The 20,861-nt window shown below is 42.2% G+C and overlaps 2 protein-coding genes and 1 long non-coding RNA gene across 9 annotated transcripts; 2 read left to right on the forward strand and 1 right to left on the reverse strand.

The window, feature by feature from the left end:
- The first annotated feature begins 6,110 nt into the window (after positions 1 to 6,110).
- LOC127331555 (uncharacterized) lies at positions 6,111 to 10,846 on the forward strand. 4 transcript variants are annotated; one of them, XR_011751470.1, is made up of 5 exons: positions 6,111 to 6,606; positions 6,679 to 10,022; positions 10,211 to 10,257; positions 10,351 to 10,404; positions 10,492 to 10,846. It is a non-coding gene; the product is annotated as an uncharacterized lncRNA (long non-coding RNA). The 4 variants fall into 4 exon arrangements; XR_007869866.2 differs by having other exon boundaries at positions 6,111 to 6,384; positions 6,458 to 10,022; XR_007869865.2 differs by having other exon boundaries at positions 6,118 to 6,805; positions 8,624 to 10,022.
- Positions 10,847 to 14,321: 3,475 nt separating this feature from the next.
- Positions 14,322 to 18,565, forward strand: LOC127331556 (serine/arginine-rich splicing factor SR30). Of its 3 annotated transcripts, none has more exons than XR_007869867.2 (15): positions 14,322 to 14,469; positions 14,767 to 14,868; positions 15,167 to 15,232; positions 15,374 to 15,448; positions 15,514 to 15,625; positions 15,718 to 15,764; positions 15,874 to 15,931; positions 16,353 to 16,402; positions 16,583 to 16,639; positions 16,729 to 16,820; positions 16,901 to 17,005; positions 17,456 to 17,547; positions 17,632 to 18,021; positions 18,092 to 18,166; positions 18,262 to 18,565. XR_007869867.2 is itself a non-coding variant. In XM_051357732.2 (14 exons), the coding sequence occupies exons 2-14, from the start codon at positions 14,782 to 14,784 to the stop codon at positions 18,274 to 18,276; spliced, it is 873 nt and encodes a 290-aa protein (XP_051213692.1). In that variant the 5' UTR covers positions 14,322 to 14,469; positions 14,767 to 14,781; the 3' UTR covers positions 18,277 to 18,565. The 3 variants fall into 3 exon arrangements, 1 of the variants encoding a protein (XP_051213692.1); XR_011751471.1 differs by lacking the exon at positions 18,262 to 18,565 and having other exon boundaries at positions 17,632 to 17,786; positions 17,988 to 18,021; positions 18,092 to 18,172; XM_051357732.2 differs by lacking the exon at positions 17,456 to 17,547 and having other exon boundaries at positions 17,988 to 18,021.
- LOC127331557 (uncharacterized) lies at positions 18,501 to 19,591 on the reverse strand. Of its 2 annotated transcripts, none has more exons than XM_051357734.2 (4): positions 19,277 to 19,591; positions 19,093 to 19,190; positions 18,873 to 18,991; positions 18,501 to 18,782 (listed from the first exon to the last, which is right to left on the reverse strand). In XM_051357734.2, exons 1-4 carry the CDS (start codon positions 19,494 to 19,496, stop codon positions 18,695 to 18,697), a joined length of 525 nt encoding a protein of 174 aa, XP_051213694.1. In that variant the 5' UTR covers positions 19,497 to 19,591; the 3' UTR covers positions 18,501 to 18,694. The 2 variants fall into 2 exon arrangements, with proteins under 2 accessions (XP_051213694.1, XP_051213695.1); XM_051357735.2 differs by having other exon boundaries at positions 19,093 to 19,187; positions 19,277 to 19,590.
- Between the last annotated feature and the right edge of the window lie 1,270 nt (positions 19,592 to 20,861).

Below are 20,861 nucleotides of genomic sequence, written 5' to 3' on the forward strand. Positions count from 1 at the left end.
TCTACTTCGGTGTTCTGGAACCTTCCGGGAAAAATAAGATCTTTGGCGTTGATTTCGTCCAATTCCGAGAATATTGCCCGAACAGCCTTTCTGGAACCAAAAACAGCAGAAAACAGGAACTGGCACTGTGGCATCTTGTTAATAGGTTAGTTCTGTAAAATGCATAAAACATTATAAAGTGCAAGCAAAACATGTAAGTATTGTCATAAAACAAGCATGGAACATCAGAAATTATGGATACGTTGGAGACGTATCAGCATCCCCAAGCTCAGTTCCTACTCGTCCTCGAGTAGGTAAACGATAAAAAGAATAATTTCTGTAGTGACATGCTACTTACATAACCTTGATCATACTATTACAAAGCATATGAAATGAATGAAGTGACTCAAGGCAATGATCTATAGTTGCTAACAAATAGATAACATATAGCAAAACTTTTCATGAAGAGTACTTTCAAGACAAGCATCAAAAGTCTTGCACAAGAGTTAACTCATAAAGCAATAAATTCAAAGTAAAGGCATCGAAGCAACACAAAGGAAGATATAAGTTTCAGCAGTTGCTTTCAACTTTCAACATGCATATCTCATGGATAATTGTCAACATAAAGTAATATGATGAATGCAAATAAGCAAGTATGTAAGAATCAATGCACAGTTGACACAAGTGTTTGCTTCTAAGATGAAAGGAAGTAGGTAAACTGACTCAACATAAAGTAAAAGAAAGGCCCTTCGCAGAGGGAAGCAGGGATTAAATCATGTGCTAGAGCTTTTCAAGTTTTGAAATCATATAGACAGCATAAAAGTAAAATTTTGAGAGGTGTTTGTTGTTGTCAACGAATGGTAGTGGGCACTCTAACCCCCTCATCAAACAGACTTTCAAAGAGCGGCTCCCATGAAGGACGTTATCTCTACCAGCAAGGTAGATCATCCCTCTCCTCTTTTGTTTACACATGTACTTTAGTTTTATTTATGGTTGACACTCCTCCCAACCTTTGCTTACACAAGCCATGGCTAACCGAATCCCCGGGTGCCTTCCAACAATCTCATACCATGGAGGAGTGTCTATTTGCAAAATTAAGTTGCTTACTGATGAATCAGAGCAAAACATGTGAAGAGAATTATTAATGAAGTTAATTAATTGGGGCTGGGAACCCCGTTGCCAGCTCTTTTTGCAAAATTATTGGATAAGCGGATGAAGCCACTAGTCCATTGGTGAAAGTTGCCCAACAAGATTGAAAGATAAAACACCACATACTTCCTCATGAGCTATAAAACATTGACACAAATAAGAGATAACAACTTTTGAATTGTTTAAAGGTAGCACACGAAGTATTTACTTGGAATGGCGAAGAAATACCATGTAGTAGGTAGGTATGGTGGACACAAATGGCATAGTGGTTGGCTCAAGGATTTTGGATGCATGAGAAGTATTCCCTCTCGATACAAGGTTTAGGCTAGCAAGGCTATTTGAAACAAACACAAGTATGAACCGGTACAGCAAAACTTACATAAGAACATATTGCAAGCATTATAATACTCACGGAGCATGATGGAGGCGGTGGCGTCGATGGAGATGGCTTCCGGGGGCACTTCCCCGTCCCGGCAGGGTGCCGGAACAGAGACTTCTGTCCCCCGAATTGGAGTTTCGCGATGGCGGCGGCGCCCCTGGAGTCTTTGTGGAGTTTCGTCAATTGGTATCGCGTTTTTAGGTCGAAAGGGCTTAAATAGGCGAAGAGGCGGCGCAGGAGGGCTTACAGGGTGGCTCCACACTAGGCCGGCGCGGCCAGGCCTGGGGCCGCGCCGCCCACATGTGTGGTGGCCCCCTGGCTCTCCTCCGACTCTACTTTGGTGTTCTGGAACCTTCCGGGAAAAATAAGATCTTTGGCGTTGATTTCGTCCAATTCCGAGAATATTGCCCGAACAGCCTTTCTGGAACCAAAAACAGCAGAAAACAGGAACTGGCACTGTGGCATATTGTTAATAGGCTAGTTCTGTAAAATGCATAAAAAAATTATAAAGTGCAAGCAAAACATGTAAGTATTGTCATAAAACAAGCATGAAACATCAGAAATTATGGATACGTTGGAGACGTATCAATCATCAATCCCTTCTGCGATCCCGTTTCACCAGCTTGACTCGACGAGCTTGCCGCCGGGCTCGCCATATCCACAGCGATCTGATACGTCCAAATCGTATCTACTTTCCCGAACATTTTTGCTATTGTTTTGCCTCTAATTTGTGTATTTTGGATGCAACTAACACGGACTAACGCTGTTTTCAGCAGAACTGCTCTGGTGTCTCGTTTTTGTGCAGAAATCCAACTTTCAGGAAAATCCTCAGAATTTATGCAGAAGGCCCTATTTTCCCAGAACACTGACGGAGCCAGAAGGACAAGTCGGGAGGAGGCCCGAGGGCCCCACACCCTAGGGCGGCACGGCCCAGGAGGGGGGCGCGCGGCCCTAGTGTGTCGCCCCCTCGGCTGGCCCCCGATGCCCTCCTTCGGACTACTTATTGCCTTCGACCTAAAAACGCACAGAAAGAAGCCGAAGTCGCCAGAAACCCTCCAGAACGCCGCCACATCGCGAAACTCCGTCTCGGGAGCCAGAAGTCTCCGTTCTGGCACTCCGCCGGGACGGGGAATTGGAGGAGATCATCGCCATCATCACCACCGACGCCTCTCCATCAACCAGCAATGTTTCCCCCATCCATGTGTGAGTAATTCCCCCGCTGTAGGCTGAAGGGGATGGTAGGGATTGGATGAGATTGGTCATGTAATAGCATTAGATTGTTAGGGCATAGTGCCTAGTGTCCGTAATCGGTACTTTGATGATATTGTTGCAACTTGTTATGCTTAATGCTTGTCACTAGGGCCCGAGTGCCATGATCTCAGATCTGAACATGTTATTGTTTCATCATGATATTCATTGTTTATGATCTTACCTGCAAGTTGTATACACATGTCGCTGTCCGGAACCAATGGCCCCGAAGTGACAGAAATCGGGACAACCGGAGGGGATGGTAGTGATGTGAGGATCACATGTGTTCATGGAGTGTTAATGCTTTGCTCCGGTACTCTATTAAAAGGAGTACCTTAATATCCAGTAGATTCCCTTGAGGCCCGGCTGCCACCGGCTGGTAGGACAAAAGATGTTGTGCAAGTTTCTCATTGCGAGCACGTACGACTATAATTGGAACACATGCATGTTGATTGCTTTGTACTTCGACACCGTTTTATTATTATCTGCAAATGCCCTGCTATGATTGTTACATGAGTTTCTCTCATCCATGCAACACCCGTCATCCGTCCCCGTGCCTACAGTATTTTAATCCTGCTGTTTACTATAATCACTACATTGTCTCGTTACTCTGCTACTGTTATTCTACTACTGCATCGTTATAAAACTGTTACCACTGATAAACTCTTGCGAGCAAGTCTGTTTCCAGGTGCAGCTGAATTGACAACTCCGCTGTTAAGGCTTCCAAGTATTCTTTGTCTCCCCTTGTGTCGAATCAATAAATTGGGTTTTACTACCCGCGAAGACTGCTGCGATCCCCTATACTTGTGGGTTATCACGATCTCACCAAGAACCCTAGAACCGAGCAAAGGAAACTGCAGCAGAACCCCAATCTATACCGGTACTAGGGTACAGGCAGCAGATCGGGGGCAGAACGAACTCCGTGGCCGAATTAGATTCGGTAGCGAAGGCGAGAAACCCTAGTCGCTCTGGTTATCGCCAGAGCTCTAGGTACGATATGAGCCGAACGTTTGATTCTCGTCTTAGTGATAGAACATTCCACTATCATGCTACCTGGGAGATAAGATCTAGGAGGAGGAGGGCGGGAACAAGGGTGTCCGACGGCCACCGGCGTTAAATTAGCCAAGCTAGCTATAACAAGCTTGACAGTGTACACTACTCATGATGTCTCACCGACGGCTGACCGGTAACACTGGCGCCCATGCGCTTAGAGAGATGATTGCGGGGGTCAAAGCCTTACGTAGACACTCGTGGTGGTGATCAAGGTGATTTGCATCGGTGCCCCACCGTCTTCAAGGTATGCTTGTGGCGTATCTCCACGGTTGATGACCATTTTGGGGATTAGCGAGGAAGAAAGAATGGAAGAGAAAGGTAGGGAACACGGCGAGAGAGAACATGGTAATAAGTAATCTAGGGGAGATACTGATGAAACATCGCATGCTTCTTAGGCGAGGCAATGAAGAAACACTGTTCTGCAGAAAAAGGGATTTGGCCAGAAGTGGTGCTCATGGATCAAGCAGATTCTTGCTTCTGCCACCTCCTCTGTTATGTTGAATGGAGTGCCTGGTTTAATCTTCAAGCGTAGGAGAGAAGTGAGGCAGGGAGACCCTCTTTCTCCTTTGATGTTTGTTCTTGCCGCAGACACTCTACAGTCCATGGTTAATCATGCAATGAGGGAAAATTATATTCACAGGCCTCTGGCTCTTCAGTGCTCTTCTTCATTCCTAATAGTGCAATATGCTGATGATACCCTTGTTATCATGCAAGCGGATGTACATCGGTTAATACATCTAAAGGTTCTGCTCCATAGATTTGGGGAGGCTACTGGTCTCAGAGTTAATTACGAGAAATCCAATTTGATACCCATTAATATTCCTAATGATAGAGTGAACTTATTTACCTCTGCTCTCAATTGTCAACTTAAAAAATCTATTATTTTTATATCTTGGGTTACCCCTTAGTATCTCCAAGCCACCAAAAGAATATTTTATGCCACTGATAATGTGCATCCAGAGGAGGTTGCCCTCATGTGCCATGTATCTTAACTATGAAAGCAAGTTAAGACTTGTTAATTCAGTTCTCTCTTTCTTGCCAATTTTCTCTATGAGTACACTCAAATTGTACCAGTGGGTTGTGGATGAATGTGACAAATATAGAAGACACTACCTATGGAGAAACAAGGATCTCAATAGTAAAACTCCTCCTTTGGCCTCCTGGAATATGGTTTGTAGACCAAAAGATCAGGGTGGATTGGGAGTCCTCAAGTTGTCAGTCCAGAATAATTGTCTCCTCATGAAACACATTCATAAGTTTTGTAATCATGACAATACTCCTTGGATACAATTGGTCTGGGAGTCTTATTATCACCATGCTCTGCCACCTCTTAGACATAGAGATATATCTTTCTAGTGGAAAGACTGCTTGAAAAATCTTGATCTTTACAAGGCAAAGGCATCATGCATACTCAACAGTGGGGTGACTGTGCTCTTTTGGATAGATTTATGGAATAGTGAAATTCTATCAATAAAATGGCCTATCCTTTTCACATTTGTCAAGGATGCCACACTTTCTGTCAAGAATGTTCTCACCATTGTGGAGGTTTCTTCTCTCTTTCATTTGACACTGTCTATCCAAGCTATAAATAAATTTCAGTTACTTTCTCTTATACAAGAGACACAAATTTCCTTGGAGAAAGATAACTGGTCAGCGACTGCTGCAGCTCCAGGATATAAAGTATCATATATGTACAAGGATTTGATGAAGCAAGGGCCTGTGCTGCCTGTCATTTCCTGGCTTTGGAAGATCTGCTGTCAGGAGAAGCATAAAGTGTTTTTTTGCTGCTTTTTTCATAACAGATTGAATACTAGAGCCATGTTGCAAAGGAAGAGGTTTTTCTTGCCGGATTACACCTGCATTATGCGTAATGGATCTGCTTTAGAAACAAGAGACCAATTGTTCTTCTCTTGTTCTTTTGCAGTAAGTTGTTCCAACACTGACAGATGGGCATATGGTGGTTCAAGATGTGGTTCAGAGCTTAGAAGCCAAAATTCAGCAGCCTTTTTTCATGGAGATTATTATGCTGATTTCCTGGTCAATTTGGACGACTAGGAATAACTTTGTTTTTAAAGGAATCAATCGAAACCTTTATCGCTGCAGACACAAGTTTAAAGAGGAGTTGGCGCTGCTGGTTCACAAAGCTAAGAGGAAGTCCTACATTGGCCTTCGGGCCTGGGTAACGAATTTCTTGTAATTTAGCATAGCTTAGTCTTCCGTTCTTTAAGTTCTCTTCTCCAACACTTTGTTTTTTGCTACATTATTTTTACACAAAAATCAATAAAAATACACTTTTCCTAGTAAATAGCTAGCTGTTTTTCAATTGGTGAACAGACACTTTTCTGTCTGTTGATTCTCTTCTCAGTTCTCAGCGCATCCCCCTGATGTTTGGGCTAGCTCTGGGTCGCACTGTGTGTTCACCGTATCATTTCGTCTTCGTTTTTCTCGAGGTCAGATGGGAATTTGAGATAGGGTGAGCTCATGGCGGAGAGGTCCACGGGGATTCCTTATCGGGCGGTCACCGACTGAGCGGTGGCTTGCCGGGATGGAAGCCATGTCCGCCGCCGCGGAGAGAGGTTCTTCTCTGATTTTTTTTTTTGCTTTGTCTGCTCTCTCATTTGTTCGCCGGTGATCAGATGTGTTGTTCAGATGTGGTGGTCTTGTCCAGCGTCAGATTGTTTTCCGATGTACTAAAGCTCGAGGGCTGCGTATTCGTGACCACGAGGTCATCACCGGCTTGGTCCTATTCAGGTGGCGCCGTGGCGGGTTGCGGATCCAGTCACTGGATGGAGGCGGAGGTGAGGCTCTGGTGTCCGTGTGTGTTTCAGTCTCTGCTCTCTCATCTTTTATTCTGTTTGATTTGTGCCCAGGAGCTCCGTGGCTTGGGCGGTTCGTATTTGCTGCTCCCGTATGTGGTTTTCCATTTCAGTTCCTCGACTAGGAGATAAAATAGATGAGTACAACTTCATGCTCGTCTGCTAGAGGATTAACCAAGAGGTTGGTAGGATATTTTGAGTTCTTCTCATTGCCCTTACTTTTAGAGTCTTCACCCCCTTTCGCGTGTGTGTTTTTCTAAACATTTTTGTGCCTCTATATGTTCCTCTACTATTCTGATATACTAGATTGAATTTGTGAACCTGTGTTGTATGAATTGATGAACCTTTGTTACACTTTGTAGTAATCCGTGGTTGAATGTTTAGCTCAATTGTTTGTGCAGATAATATGATAGTACTTTTTTCTTGGTGAAGATTTATTATATGAGTTTGTGAACCTGTGTGTTTCACTGTCAGATTGTAGAGAGCATTTTAGCTCTGAATTTTACTGAACGTGCATTGGAGATGAGTCTGTGACTGTTTAGCTCAATTGTTTGTGCAGATAACCCACGATTTTTAAGTGAAAGCGACAACCTTCATTTTTTCCTGTGATTGTGTGTTAGAGCATGTACACATTTGATGCACATGTTTGTCACGATAAGTTGCCTATGATGTGTTTTTCGAACATGGCGAATAGATAATATTTCAGCATCTTCACTCAAGAAGTAGCATCTATTTTTACTACCCGGAACAATTTTCCATCACATCCAAACACACAATTAGTTGTCATGTATGCACACGAATAAATTCTGTAATCCAAGGAGTGTGGATAAGAAATCTTACTGCCTTAGAACTCCTGTTCATGTACACATGATCATGAATCGACCGAGCGTGTTTTTCTGACGTGCGCTCTAGTTGTGGACACTCTAGTGAATTTGTTTCGAACTAAGTGTCTAGTCATAGCCTCATAGAATGTATAGCTATCACTAGGAGATCTATATCTAAAAAATAGTGTTCATAATTAATTATCAGGGATGTGTAACAATTCTGACAAGGTACGACAATGTCACTGCTAATTTGGAGATGCGTGCACACACTATTAGATGAGTTAAATGTGTAATATTTACTTGTTATATCTTTTTTCAGTCCCTCAGTTTCATTGTTTTTCATTCTCTCTCTTTGTTCATTCTCGATTTAGTATCACCTTTCCAGTCACTTAGTTCTTCAATTTCTTCTTTTCTCTTCAACATTTAATGTAGTGAGTTCCTCGGTTTCTTTTTTCAGTCCTCAGTTTCTTAGCTCCTCGGTTTCTAATTTTTTCAGTTAGCCTATGTTCTTCAATTATCAGTCTCTCATTGTTTAGTCTCCTTATTTAGTTTCTCATTTGATTGTCGTAAGTCTCTCATTAATCCATCACTCATTTTCTTGGCATTTCACTTAGTATCTTAGTTTTTCAGTTGTGGCTCAGTTTGTTTGTTAAGTCTCTCAGTTCATCTTAATTGTTTCCCAGTATTAAATTTGCTCAGTCATATTTTCTCAGTCCTCTCGATCTCTCTATTCTTGTTTACTTATTCATATTTGTTCCTCACTTCATGTTCTCATTTATCACAGTCTCAGTTCCATGTATCTAATTTTTATTCTCAGTTTCTCAGTCTCGTCTTCTATGCTTAGCCAATTTTTGCTCAGTTCTATATTATCTCATTTTATTAGTATCTTTGTATTGTGTATTTTAGTCATTCCATAGTGTGAGATATCTCTAATGTGAGAGACTTCAATGTTGTATTTTTTCAGCTAATCTTTAGTTCATACTTTCATTCTTGTTTTAGCTTCAATGTTTCAGTCTCCTGAGTATTTTAGTTTCTCACTTACTACCCTCATTATTTCATTGTTTCAGTCCTTTAATTTTTTTATTATCCCAAAACTAGTCTCTCTATTATTCTTTTGTATTTATTTCAGTTCGTCACTAATTTATTCCATCATTACCATGTATTCATTTTTTCAGTTAGCATTCAGCCTTCAGCCTTCAGTTAGCATTCGCCACCACCTTGTATTCCTCACTAGCTAGATCTACTCTAACGTACGGTGGGGGTTGCTCGTTTCCTTCCGTACGCCACTCTCATTTTATTAATATATTTTGTTAGTGCACATCAACTGTTTGATACTTGTCTCTTGCAATTGGTATGGCATCACCGATGGGCTCATGGCGTTACACGTGGCTGTGGTGTAAGGGATTAGCGGAATGGGTCTTACCAGCTGTCCCCACAGCTTCTCATAGGCTGCCATGAACTAGGTTAGTAGTTTTCACCATGTCAATGTCATCTTAGTTCAACTCTGTCTAGTGTTCTGTATTTTTTATGGAGTTTATATTTAATTCAACATTGTCTTTATTAAGTTGTTTCCATGTTTTTACATGCACACATGTGAAGATGGAATGTGTTGTGGGCAAAAGCACTGATGCATCATGCAGTAAAGGAATAACAGATTAGACATGGTGCATGGCGGCAATACATGTTTGTTCTATATATCTTAGTTCTATTTGCTTTTGTGTCGTGAACTCATTTTTTGTTTCTTTGACGTCTACAGATTGTCCCATGTTATGTAAGGGGGGAGGGAAAACTCTATTTACAATGGACCCAACAACATGTATTATGTGGATATGGTAAATGGAGAGGATTACACATTCAACATGCAGAAGTTCGCAACCAAAACCTGCATATCTAGGCACGAGAGGGAGAGGTTTATGTCTGATTTCAAAATGGAAGCTAGTGAATTTTTCATTTTCAAGTTTAGTCGCAATGCTGCTGAACCCGTTCAAATCACACCATGTGATGAGAAATGGGACAGTAAAGGAAATGCAATTGCTCAAAATTCATCATCAGAAGAGAGTGACATAGAAAACCCTAGACTTAAATAATTTTGAACCGCTTCCGTCAACAATAAGGACTTTTGTCATGTGCCCTTTGTTTTAGTTCCAAGACTTCTAAAAAAAATTACCAACGGGTGAATGATCCCTCCCATGACTATACGTTGTTAGATAAGATATGTGAGGTGCTTTTTTTTTAGCATGAGTAGCACCCCTTAGGAGTCTGCGCAAACGAACTCAGGATGGGCGGATTCAGCACCTTGAACTCCAAGACTTTTGTCTCATTATTTTCCTTTTTCCTTTTATTGTTTTAAGTTTGTAATTGCCAGACGTGGGCTAGATTATTCCTGAAACTTACGGAGTATGCTTGATTTCTCATGGTTTTTACATTTGGTTTAAGGCTTGTCTATGTGTCTTTTTGTGTTGTTTTGTTTGCCGGTGCGCTCTCATCAGTTTCTTGCGCAGTACAATCTGGTTACTTTTGCAGCAGACCTGAAGAAGCATATTTTGGACCGCAATTGTCATTGCAGCAGCTCCAGTAAGTATCCCTTGGTCCAGGAATTTTAAGTTTGCCTTTCTTTATATATATATGTCTGTTTAATCAATCATAAGCTAGTATATATTCAATTTCTCTTGTGAATGTGTTTTCTATTTGTGTCGCTCATTTTTGGAACTCACGGTCAGGTAGACAACAAGTTGTGATCATGTGTGCTGTGTTTTTTGCAGGAACTGCATCTAAACGAGAGTGCTCGGAGAAATTGATGTTAATCAAGGTGTGTAACTACTCACTACAACCCTCAAATCACATGCACAAAACATTTATGAATCTGCTAGTATCTTTGAACATGAATAGCACTCCATCACAGATCACTGGGAGTTTTGGGACCATACATAAAACCTCAATGTATCTCCAATTCCAAGTAAGTTTTCTTGTAGAATTTCTTCCTTCTTCTCCGGAGGTTGTTGATCTTCACATGCGCTATTCCCCTCCATTCTTCCTGTGGTAGCGTCTCGATCTCCCACGGTTTTTGCTTGGATCATGGACGAGGCGATGTCGCGGCCTTTTTCGTCGATCGTGTGCTTGGAGCAGGTGATATAGTTTTCTTGCTGGAGAAGATCTAAACATGTTTGTCTAGGCTTAGAGGGGATGTGCTTGAGTGTGACGAGATGGGATTTTTGAGTCAGGCTTTCAGTGTCTTTGTCTTCAGTATTATGGTCTTCTGGCCTTTGTGAAAAGAAGCCGTTACAACGGATACTGAAGACTCAAAACTGGGAAAGCTTACCGGTGGGCTGAACTAAAATGTATCTGTTTTGTCTGGACGAAACAGACACTTTTCTAATGGAGGATTATTCATTGAGTTTTGTATTAAGTTGACCGATTGACATCATTTCATTGGCTAGAAAAAAGTGTGTGTTCCTCAATTAGAAAACAGACGGCTGTTGTCTAGTCACTCCCTAAAAATACTAGTAAGTATGTACGTGCAATGCACGATTCATAATTAAAGAAACTTTTATGATAATTGCCAAATCAAATTCTCACCATCAGAGACAAAGTAGTTCCCATCTATCCATCTTCCATCTAAAAATCTTTTATGCTGAGTGTTGGAGTCACACCATGCAACTCTCGCCTCTCCTCTCTTCTTCCCGTGTATATGGAAATCACATGGAGAGCTCAATACACATTATTGATCGACCAGTTGTGTCCCGGATCCTCATCCATCTAATCAAATCGGACGCATTTCTTTACAAGTAAATAACAACATAAAGAAAAATCCAATGGACATAGCCCATAATATCTGCCTACAAGAATTTCATATATGATAAACTTTTTCGGAAGAAATGACATTCTCTGACCGTGGATCACATTTTAGGTTTGCACTAAAAACATTTTAGGCAATATAAGTTTTCATACGGGTTGTTGAAACTGAAGTACCCTAACCATTACAGTGTCCAAGCACCCATCCTGTTACTTAGACGAACTGATTGTTTTTTTGACAAAAAATCATCACCGAAATCCTGATATATCGGGCCTACTTCGTGAATATTCTTGAGTGTGCAATAATTTTGATGTATGTTAAATCTTTCTCGGATTAGTTCAGTCTTAGTTAGTCCCCTATGCTCGATTTAGGTTTTGATATGGGCTCTATTGATGTGGTCACTTGCATGAGATATTTGTGGCTCTAATAAAATCAGTAAATACATCTTGTGGTTTCTGACTACTAAACCAAAAATCTACCAATACTAATGGTTAACCATAGAAGGACTCTAAAATTGTTGGCCCCGGTTATGTGCACTGTATCACATGAAATACACATGTGCAGTGCAACCCAACCCAGGTTGTCAGAACCAACGAATGGTCTCATCTTCTTACGCTACTTCCCAAGATACAAACGAAGGAAAAAAGGTGAACAGTATTTTGATCACAAGGTACTATTATGAAATGTAGTACCTCGTTAACACTGTGCATTGCATCTGAAGAGGAAGCCTCGCCAGATGATCAAACTTCGTTCCAATTAGGATTAGAAGAAACGTCTGCCATGATGTTTAAAACAAAGGTATGTTCAGTATAGTATGAAGAACCATTAAGAATGCCAAATATTTATCTGCAGCACTACCGAAAAGCATATGAGTATATGACCAAAATTCCCATATGCACAACCACTGATCCAGCTGTAGTATCAATGTATCAGAGAGAGCAAACTTGCACAGAATAATCCAAATTTCCCAAGAAAAAAATACATCAATACAACAAGCTCATTCTATTTCCCTAACCTCTCGTACCGATATATAATACTGCAAAAACAAAATTAAAAGTAGCAACAAAATCATATGAAGGTGATCTGCATACTAAGCTGTTGAGCGTTGAACGGCTGATGAGATTGAACATGAACAAGAATGCCAAGGTGTCCTTGACCACAAGAAAAAAATGAACATTCAGGATTGCGTACTTGAACCAATTGCAGTCACATTTTGATCATTGTATCTGTATACAGTACCTACCACTTCCCAGATATTGACCGCGAGCCTTGTGCCCCGAACTACCAACATCTTGTCCATCAGATTCAGGCTCGTCATTTGCAAGACGTTCTGCTCCTCCCCATCTCCAGGATACTTAACCTGAATAAATCAATGTCCAGTAGTCCATGGCAAGAAAAAGTTATCTGAATGTTTTTGTGATTGTATCGGGCCACGCAACTTCGATGTAGGGCTATGCACAGTGGTGGGAGGTGCTTCGCGGCAGGTGCCGGTGTACGGCGTTGTCGCCCCAAGTCGCTGATTGGTCTGTGGTCGACTTGCCTTCCCTAAAAATTTACTCAACATTAAAGCCGATCTCCGGTGACGATGGTGCTAAACTGGTTTCCAACCTAATAAACATGGCACTCCCGGCGGAGCTCCTCGAGGAATTGCAGCGGCATGGTCTACATCACCAGGAGAAGGGTGGCGTCGAGGCATGGGTCGAACCATGAAAGGAGTGTTGCGCGAGCTCCTCGAGGAATTGCGGCGGCTAGGTCTGCATCGCCAGGAGAAAGGGCAGAGTCCACGCATGGGTCAAACCATTAAAGGAGTGCTGGGCGTGCATGGATGGTTTGCAGCATAATTTTCGGATCTAAGCATATGAGATATGGAATGTAACATATATTTCGGGGGTGGGCTGGGAGGGGAGAACAGATTTCTTGGTGGGGAGAACGAATGAAGCTAGGTCGTTCGATGGACATGCATGTACGGCTATGATTTAGTTTTCCTACGGCACTTCGTGCCTTTATAAGTAGTAGAGATACACAATGATGCAACTCACTATTTAGGCTTCAAAAAAAATAGAGGTGTAAGTAATCGTCATACATGGTTTTATCAATTGTATATAAATGCACATCGTCCTTGTGCGTACCTCAAGGTTCAACCACGCATGATCTTTTCCCAATTACAAATGACCCAAACTCTGTAACTCACACACATCACACTCACCTGCGTGCGGATCTAACTGAAAATGCACTCTATCTAAAAAAACAGAACAACTAAAATTGCATGGTCAGTCTAAAGGTTGATAAGGATCCCATTTGAATAGGCCGCACCATGATAATTTTTTTATCACTTAGACGTGGTTCAATTTTCAAAATCATCAAATATCAATTTTATGAAATTATCATTACAACTGTTTGTGATAACCTAACAAATGATGACCACACATGCTCTAGAAAATTGTTTCGAATTTTCTCTGGCTTATTCTTTTTAGAGGGTTTTTTTTTCGGTTTAGTTAGTTTATCAATTGTTGTACTAATTGCACACTCGGTCATTTGGAGGCGTTCATGGAGATAATATGTATGTGCGTTTATAGATTTGCGTGCATTGGAGAGAGCATACACAAGTGTCATAATTGAAAGTGACTCAAAGGAGGTGGCGAATATTTGCAGTGGAGATGGGTCGAACCAATCGGAGATCATGGCTATTTATAGGGGATAGCAGATTATAAGATAGCTTTTTTCTAACTGTAGCAATAGTTTCATTAGGCGAGATGCAAATCGAGTAGCCCACTTATGCACTTAACAAGCTAGTTCTGATAGGAGGAAGTGCCTATGGATCAATTATAAAGGCTTCCTCGCAGATACTCTAAGGAATGATTGTCTATCAATTAATCAATAAAGCTTTTTGAATCGCACAAAAAAAAAAAAAAAACTAAGAAAAGGAATAATAAGGAACCCCGTGTCCAAACCATATTGTCCATCGCTCACAGGCCTAATCGCATCCGGATCACAGGGCCAGGTGCAGCCCAACTCGAACTCAACCAGGACTCCGGCCCGCTCCCGTTACTTTCACGCTGCTACGGGGGCCCGTGTACATAGCGGTGCGGACCGACCAAACCCGCTGCTTGTCCTTGCGCTCGGGTGGTCAAAGCGAAAGCCGTAAACCCTATCTTCTTCCGTTCCCTCCGTCGCCGGCGACGACGGCGTGCGCGCAAGCCCAGCCCTCCGCCGCTCCCCGCTCCTCCGGTACGATTTACCCTCTGCCTTCTTCTCGCGTTGATTAGTGTGTTCTTGTATTGAATTTGTTACGGTTTATTCGGGGGTAGGTTGGTACGGTTTGTGGATCTGTAGTCGCTCCTCTCGCGCTTTGATCCCCGCTTCAGTTCTCGGCGTTCTAGGGTTCGTGGGCTGAATTCTGTGTACGCGTTCGCCGTGTTAATTTGTTCTTGTTGCGTTTAGTCACTATGTTTTGCTTCATGTTTCTGGATTCTGCACTTGAGTAAATCATCTTTCTAGTGCTGACGGTGCTCTTTTGGATTATAGGTTGCTTAAGGAAGGATGAGTAGGCGCTGGAGCCGGACTATTTACGTCGGGAACCTCCCCGGGGATATCCGGGAGAGGGAGGTGGAAGATCTATTCTACAAGGTGCGTATATCCTGTTCGTATGCACTCTATCTACCCTGAAGATATAAGGAAATAATGGCATGCTAGAGTGTGAAATACTTATGACTCAGGTGTACTTACTGTATTGTTCCTGGAACATAGGAAAGCTGTAGTTCTAATGTAACACTTCAGTTCATTTGAATCAAAGGAAAAAATACAAAATAAAATCGATGGCATTCACTATTAGGAAATCATTCGCAGCCCCTAATTCGCTCTGCAATTTGGAATTTTATTACTCCAATTCTGTGCGCATATCTAATCTTGAAAATTTTCCATGCAGTATGGAAAGATAGTCGAAATTGACTTGAAGGTCCCCCCAAGGCCGCCTGGCTTTGCTTTCGTGGAGGTAACTTGTTCATTATGTTTCATATTTGCTTGCCCTAATTAGTGTGAACTGATACATTCTTTCTTTCAGAAGCTGCTTATTTTATTTTGATTTAGTGTACAATATATCGTAACTCATAACGTTTGTAATTCTGTGATATAGTTTGAAGATCCCCGTGATGCTGAAGATGCGATTCATGGTCGAGATGGCTATAACTTTGATGGGAACCGGCTGAGGGTAGGTGCAGTGAGTTTTGCGGCTCGCTCTTCTCGGTTCACATGTCTAATCCTTGCTATGCACAGGTTGAACTTGCACATGGAGGGAGGGCTAACTCTTCATCCATCCCAAACAGCTTTGGTGGTGGTGGTGGTGGAGGACGCCGTGGTGGTGTCTCTAGGCACACGGAATATCGTGGTATGCCAAAATACCTAATTCTGATACTGGTTGCTCAAATTTTCCATCTATATAAACAGATAAACTAAACTCATGTGCACACCTTTTGGCAGTTCTGGTTACTGGACTACCTTCTTCTGCATCATGGCAGGATCTGAAGGTCTGCAGAAATATTGCAATACCATATATTTGTCACTTTCCAGCCCTCTTTCATGTTATCATCTTTTTTTCCACTTCCCCTCTCTGAAGCTCTCCAAATGTTTTGTCAGGACCATATGAGAAAGGCTGGTGATGTTTGTTTCTCTGAGGTGTATCGTGAGGGTGGTGGTGAGTAATTTTGGGTCCTCGCTGCAGTTCTCTTCTCACGTTTCATACATTAATTGCCAGCATTATTAGTTAAATCACTTCAGCTGCTTTTAGTGCCTGGTTTAGATTCCATTGTAGTTCTGTTTCTACTTAATATTTTATGGTAAATTGTGATACAATGACATCTTTCTTCGTATCACATTACAAAGGTTTACAATGTATTCATGCATTGGTTCCTCTAGCATATGAGTGTTCCTAATATGCACTAACATTGACAATCTTAGTACAAAAGAAGGCTCATTGTTAATGCATTTGATCTAGTTATTTGCAGTACGCCATTATTTCGGTTTAAAGAAGTCGTTGTAACGATGGTTCTTTCAGTGTAGTTATATGTGCTATGTTGCTGCTACCTTTTGTTAACATACATCATTGTTTAATACAGGTACAATAGGAATTGTTGATTATACAAACTATGATGATATGAAGTACGCTGTAAGTTTCACGCCTCTTTGGTGTCACTTCTGCTGCCTTGCTAATTTTCATTTTATGGAGTGCTGATTTTTCTTACACATACTTAATATTGTTGAATATGTGGTTTTCGAGTACTTGGATCTCTTGTGTCCTCTTTTTCGGAGTGAGAAGAAATATTTTTTTGGAACGAATGCTTTGCAGATAAGGAAGCTTGATGATACTGAATTTAAAAACGCCTTCTCTCGGGCGCCTATAAGGGTACACTCATATGTCTATATGTAGTTCAGTTTAGGTAATTGGCTTGTTATATGAAATTAACTGGTGCACTGCAATATTTTTTTCTGCAGGTGAAGGAGTATGCTGGCAAAAACAGCCGCTCCTATTCACGAAGCCGCAGCAGAAGCCGAAGTCGCAGCTACAGCAGAAGCAGGAGTCCAAGGTTAGCCTCAGGCTTTGATCACATTCTGTTTGCCCTGCATAATGTAAATAGCCTCTGATCAAAATTGGATATACTTTCAGCAAGTCTCCAAAGAAAAAACCTTCACGCCGTTCAGCGTCAAGATCTCGGTCGAGATCAGTGTCTTCTCATTCACCAGCAGAGTCAAAGGGACGTTCTCCATCAAGGTAACCTGGGGCTGAAGTAAATTTCCCATCGTCCAGTCCAAGAAAAATAACTGTTGAAAAAATACGGACATCACTTTAATTTTTCTTATAACCAAATGCTGGTTGATATGTTGGCACATCTGCGCAAAGTATGCTCTGGTTGAAACTTGAAAATAATACTCTGAAAATCTTAAAATTTACTAACGGTACAATCTTTGTCAACAAAAGATTCATCCAACTTCTGTTCTTGTTACAAGGTACCAATGCAGTGATAACCCTGTTGCTTTGGCATGTTGGGTTTGTCAATGCTATTTATTTTTCATTGTGTAAATGGATTACTATTGGCATACTAAATATCTGATTGCTTGGAAACTGTCACAATCTTATCACGCTCTGGTGTCACATGTTTCTTGTCTAACTGAATTGGCTAGTCCGGTGTTTTCTTAAAGTCTCGAATCATTTTCTCCTTAGATGAGGGATTGTGCGGCGATCTAGGGATTGCGTATTAGGAAATTCAGGATGGGGATTTGGTCAGTTTGCACCAGCTCCTTTGGTTGACCGAGGTATGGTAATAAACTGGGAGCTGAACTGGAAGCTAAAAATCATCTATTGTTTTTTACCTAATGTACTGTAACTGATTACATCAGAGCTTGGGCATAGAGGATTGTTTTGGAACTCTCGAAGTAGCTTAAGGCTCGATGGTTTGGACCATGACGGCTCTATGACTTGCTTGGATTTGAGTACGCGAGGATTGAACTCCCCTGGCTCCTTCACAGGCTTCAAATTGGAGGGCTGTTCTAGCGTATATATGCTCAAACTTAACACAAAACACTTATAATACTGCACGTTTTGACATCTGGAACTGATTGCTTTTAATTTCATTGAGCTTGTTTCATTTGCTTTTGGCCATTTCAATGCTTGGGAGGCACCGAGGTTCTTGGAATCAAGCTGTTAAGGCTCCATTCTGGATATTGAATTCTGTTGTTTCTGGACCTTTTTGCAGATCACCAGCGAAATCCATGTCCCCTAATGCATCTGTAAGTATTCTGAACCCTTTTTTTTTGTTAATTTTGTCTTGGGAACTTACATAAAGTCGTTTTTGCTCAGCCTGCCAATGGTGTAGCAGCAAGCCCAAAGAAACGTAGCCCAAGCAGGAGCCCATCACGTTCCCGATCTCCTGATGTAATAAAAAGCTCTTTTATCTATTTGTGGTGCTGACTTATTGTTGCTTCTGAGCTGACTTACTGTTATACTGATCCAATTGCATTCTTTTCCAGGCCAAATCAGAATAAAGCTCATGCGCAGCTCCAGGCGGTGGGAGAATAGAGGCATGGTCTTCAAATAACTTGCATATTTGTTGTCCTCGTCAACTTCTGAATCCTATGTCAAAGTACTTTCCACATGTTCCGTTATTCTAGGTTCATGCATGATATTTCTGTGAACTTATTTTGTTGGATTTTTGAGATTTATTTACTTTCTTAATGATGAGCATTTACTTAGGTTATGTAATGGTATTGGTCGTACTGGAATACATTTGGAAACTTTTTATTGTGTAATGCTGAAAATGCAAATTTACGATAATGTCTGTACATCTGTTTGACATAAGTTGCTCATAACTGTGTTCCAAAGAGGGCTGAACACCTATAATTGCTCATGGATACATTGAGCTCAGCACACAATGACACGATTTGACAACGGAAGTGGCAATCATCATTTCTTGGGCTTATTCTGCTTCACTATCATGACGGAACAATGCGCGTGGTGGGTGCAGTAGTCGCTCACGCTCCCAAGAAAAGCCCTGCAAGAAGCAAGAGATCAGATGAAACCCTGTGACCAGTAGCTTGAGTCCCAGAAACCACGAAGGGAGACGGAGGCAAACATCAATTACCTCTTGATAGCGCCGTAGCCATGGCTGCCGACGACAAGCAGATCTGCTCCGTGCTTGTCGACGGCGTTGCAGAGGACGTACCTCGGCTCACCTTCGATCACCTCTATCAGGCCGTGCACCTGTCATTGAAATGCAATTCGTATAAGCCCAGTAATTTTTTTCCAGAAATGTTTTTGTTTCTCTCGACGGAGCAATGCGGCGAGTTGGTAGCGGCTGTTACCGAGTTGGCGATGCAGAGGCGGCGCGCCCTGTCGACGACGTCCTCTGCCCTCTTGCGCAGGTCCGCCTCCACGAACCTCACCACGTCCCCGGCACCTGCTGAAAAATTCGAATCATCAGACACCATGAAAATCCCGGCCCGAAGGACGGAATCGAGCTAAAGAAAAGGGGTTTACGGCCGGCACCGGGGCTGCCGAAGGTGACGACGGAGGAGGCGGACGGCTTGCCGTGGACGACGACGAGCTCGGCTCCCGCGGCCGCCGCCACGTGCCGGACGGCCCACTCGAGCGCGCTGTAGCTGTGGTCGCTGTCGTCCACGCCGACCACCACCACCGTCTTCCTCATACCGCATTCCTCCGTCGCCACCGCCGCCGCTGGTGCAGGTGCAGCATTGGTCTCCGCCATGGCAGGCAAACAATGCAAGGAAACTGATCTGAGAAGTTCTTGGTTTGGTTGGCACTAGTTGTCAGGTTGCTGTGTGTGTGGCTTATGACTTGGGAGCAGCGCGATCGAGGTGATACTTATATCGCGTATCAGCGTATGGGAGAGCGCGCCGGGCGAAACCGGAGGGGCTTTGCGGCGGTCCAGGGGCGTAGGAGTCGATACTACTGAATACTGGTGGCGGGAAGAGACGGCAGGAGGTTGCCCCGGTTTTGTGTCCGTTTTGTTGGTTTTACTACTCCGTCTTGATGCTCTGCAACTTCCGTCTTGCTGGATAAGGATAACGACCACAAACGGCAACAACCGAGTCAGTGGCTCAGTGCTGATCGAGCCTGATGGATGCACTCGGCTGGTGTGACAAGGTCCCTAGAAAAAGACGGTCTGACGAGGTGTCGAGGATGGGAACGGGGAAATAATCAGAAACAGAAGACACTTGATTCTGGTGCTCGGTTTCCCTCTTCTAACATGTGGACTTTGAGTTTTTTCTTCTTCTTCTGCGTTCTATTTCTTTCTTACGTTCAAATTACAAGAGGTGTTGGTAGGCTAAATTGATCTACCAAAACGTCTTATAATTAGGGACGGGCATTCCCATTTGGACACATTTGACTACTACCAGGAGCGAAGCAAGGAAAAAAGGTCGCCGGGATCAAGATAAACAAGCAACAGTAATGCCCTAAGAAAAAGTTGTATTCTGCCCCCCCCCCCCCCCCCCCCTCTTTATAAAAAAATGTAGCACTAATTTATTATGTATAGCTTATTTCCACCCATAGCTTGAATTCATAGCTCGTATTTACTAACATGCATCTAAACTATCCGTTACCAGATAGGTAAGAGATACTGTAGTACTGAAATATGGAGACTGAATGAAGACAAGTGAGCCTTTTCTCAAGCGATTGATCCAATGATTGATATGGAGATTGGTGAGAGATGGTTTGCAACTTACAGGTGCTACTTGCTGGGTTTACTGGGCCACAATTGGGCTAGAGCTTTGCACTTACCTCACGGATTATAAGCTGATGCCATGGCGAAACGGACATATAGACCAAAAAAATTATAATAATTTAAATAAGTCAAAAAAAAAATTTGAATCTTCCTGGAAATAAAAGATGATCAAGTTTGTATTCGTAAAAAAAATGTTTGGACACGAAATGATTCCCATGGACTCCAGGGCAAAAAAGACAAAATTATGACAAAAATAAAGTAAATAGTACCTAGTCATGGGGCATTTCGAGTTTGTTTTTTTTACCCAGGATACAATAAAAGTAATTTCCTAGGAAAATATTTTTTTTCAGGTACAATACCTGATCATCTTTGATTTCCAAAAAAAAT

The sequence above is a fragment of the Lolium perenne genome, chromosome 2 (assembly GCF_019359855.2).
Source record: "Lolium perenne isolate Kyuss_39 chromosome 2, Kyuss_2.0, whole genome shotgun sequence".
NCBI classification, from domain to species: Eukaryota; Viridiplantae; Streptophyta; class Magnoliopsida; order Poales; family Poaceae; genus Lolium; species Lolium perenne.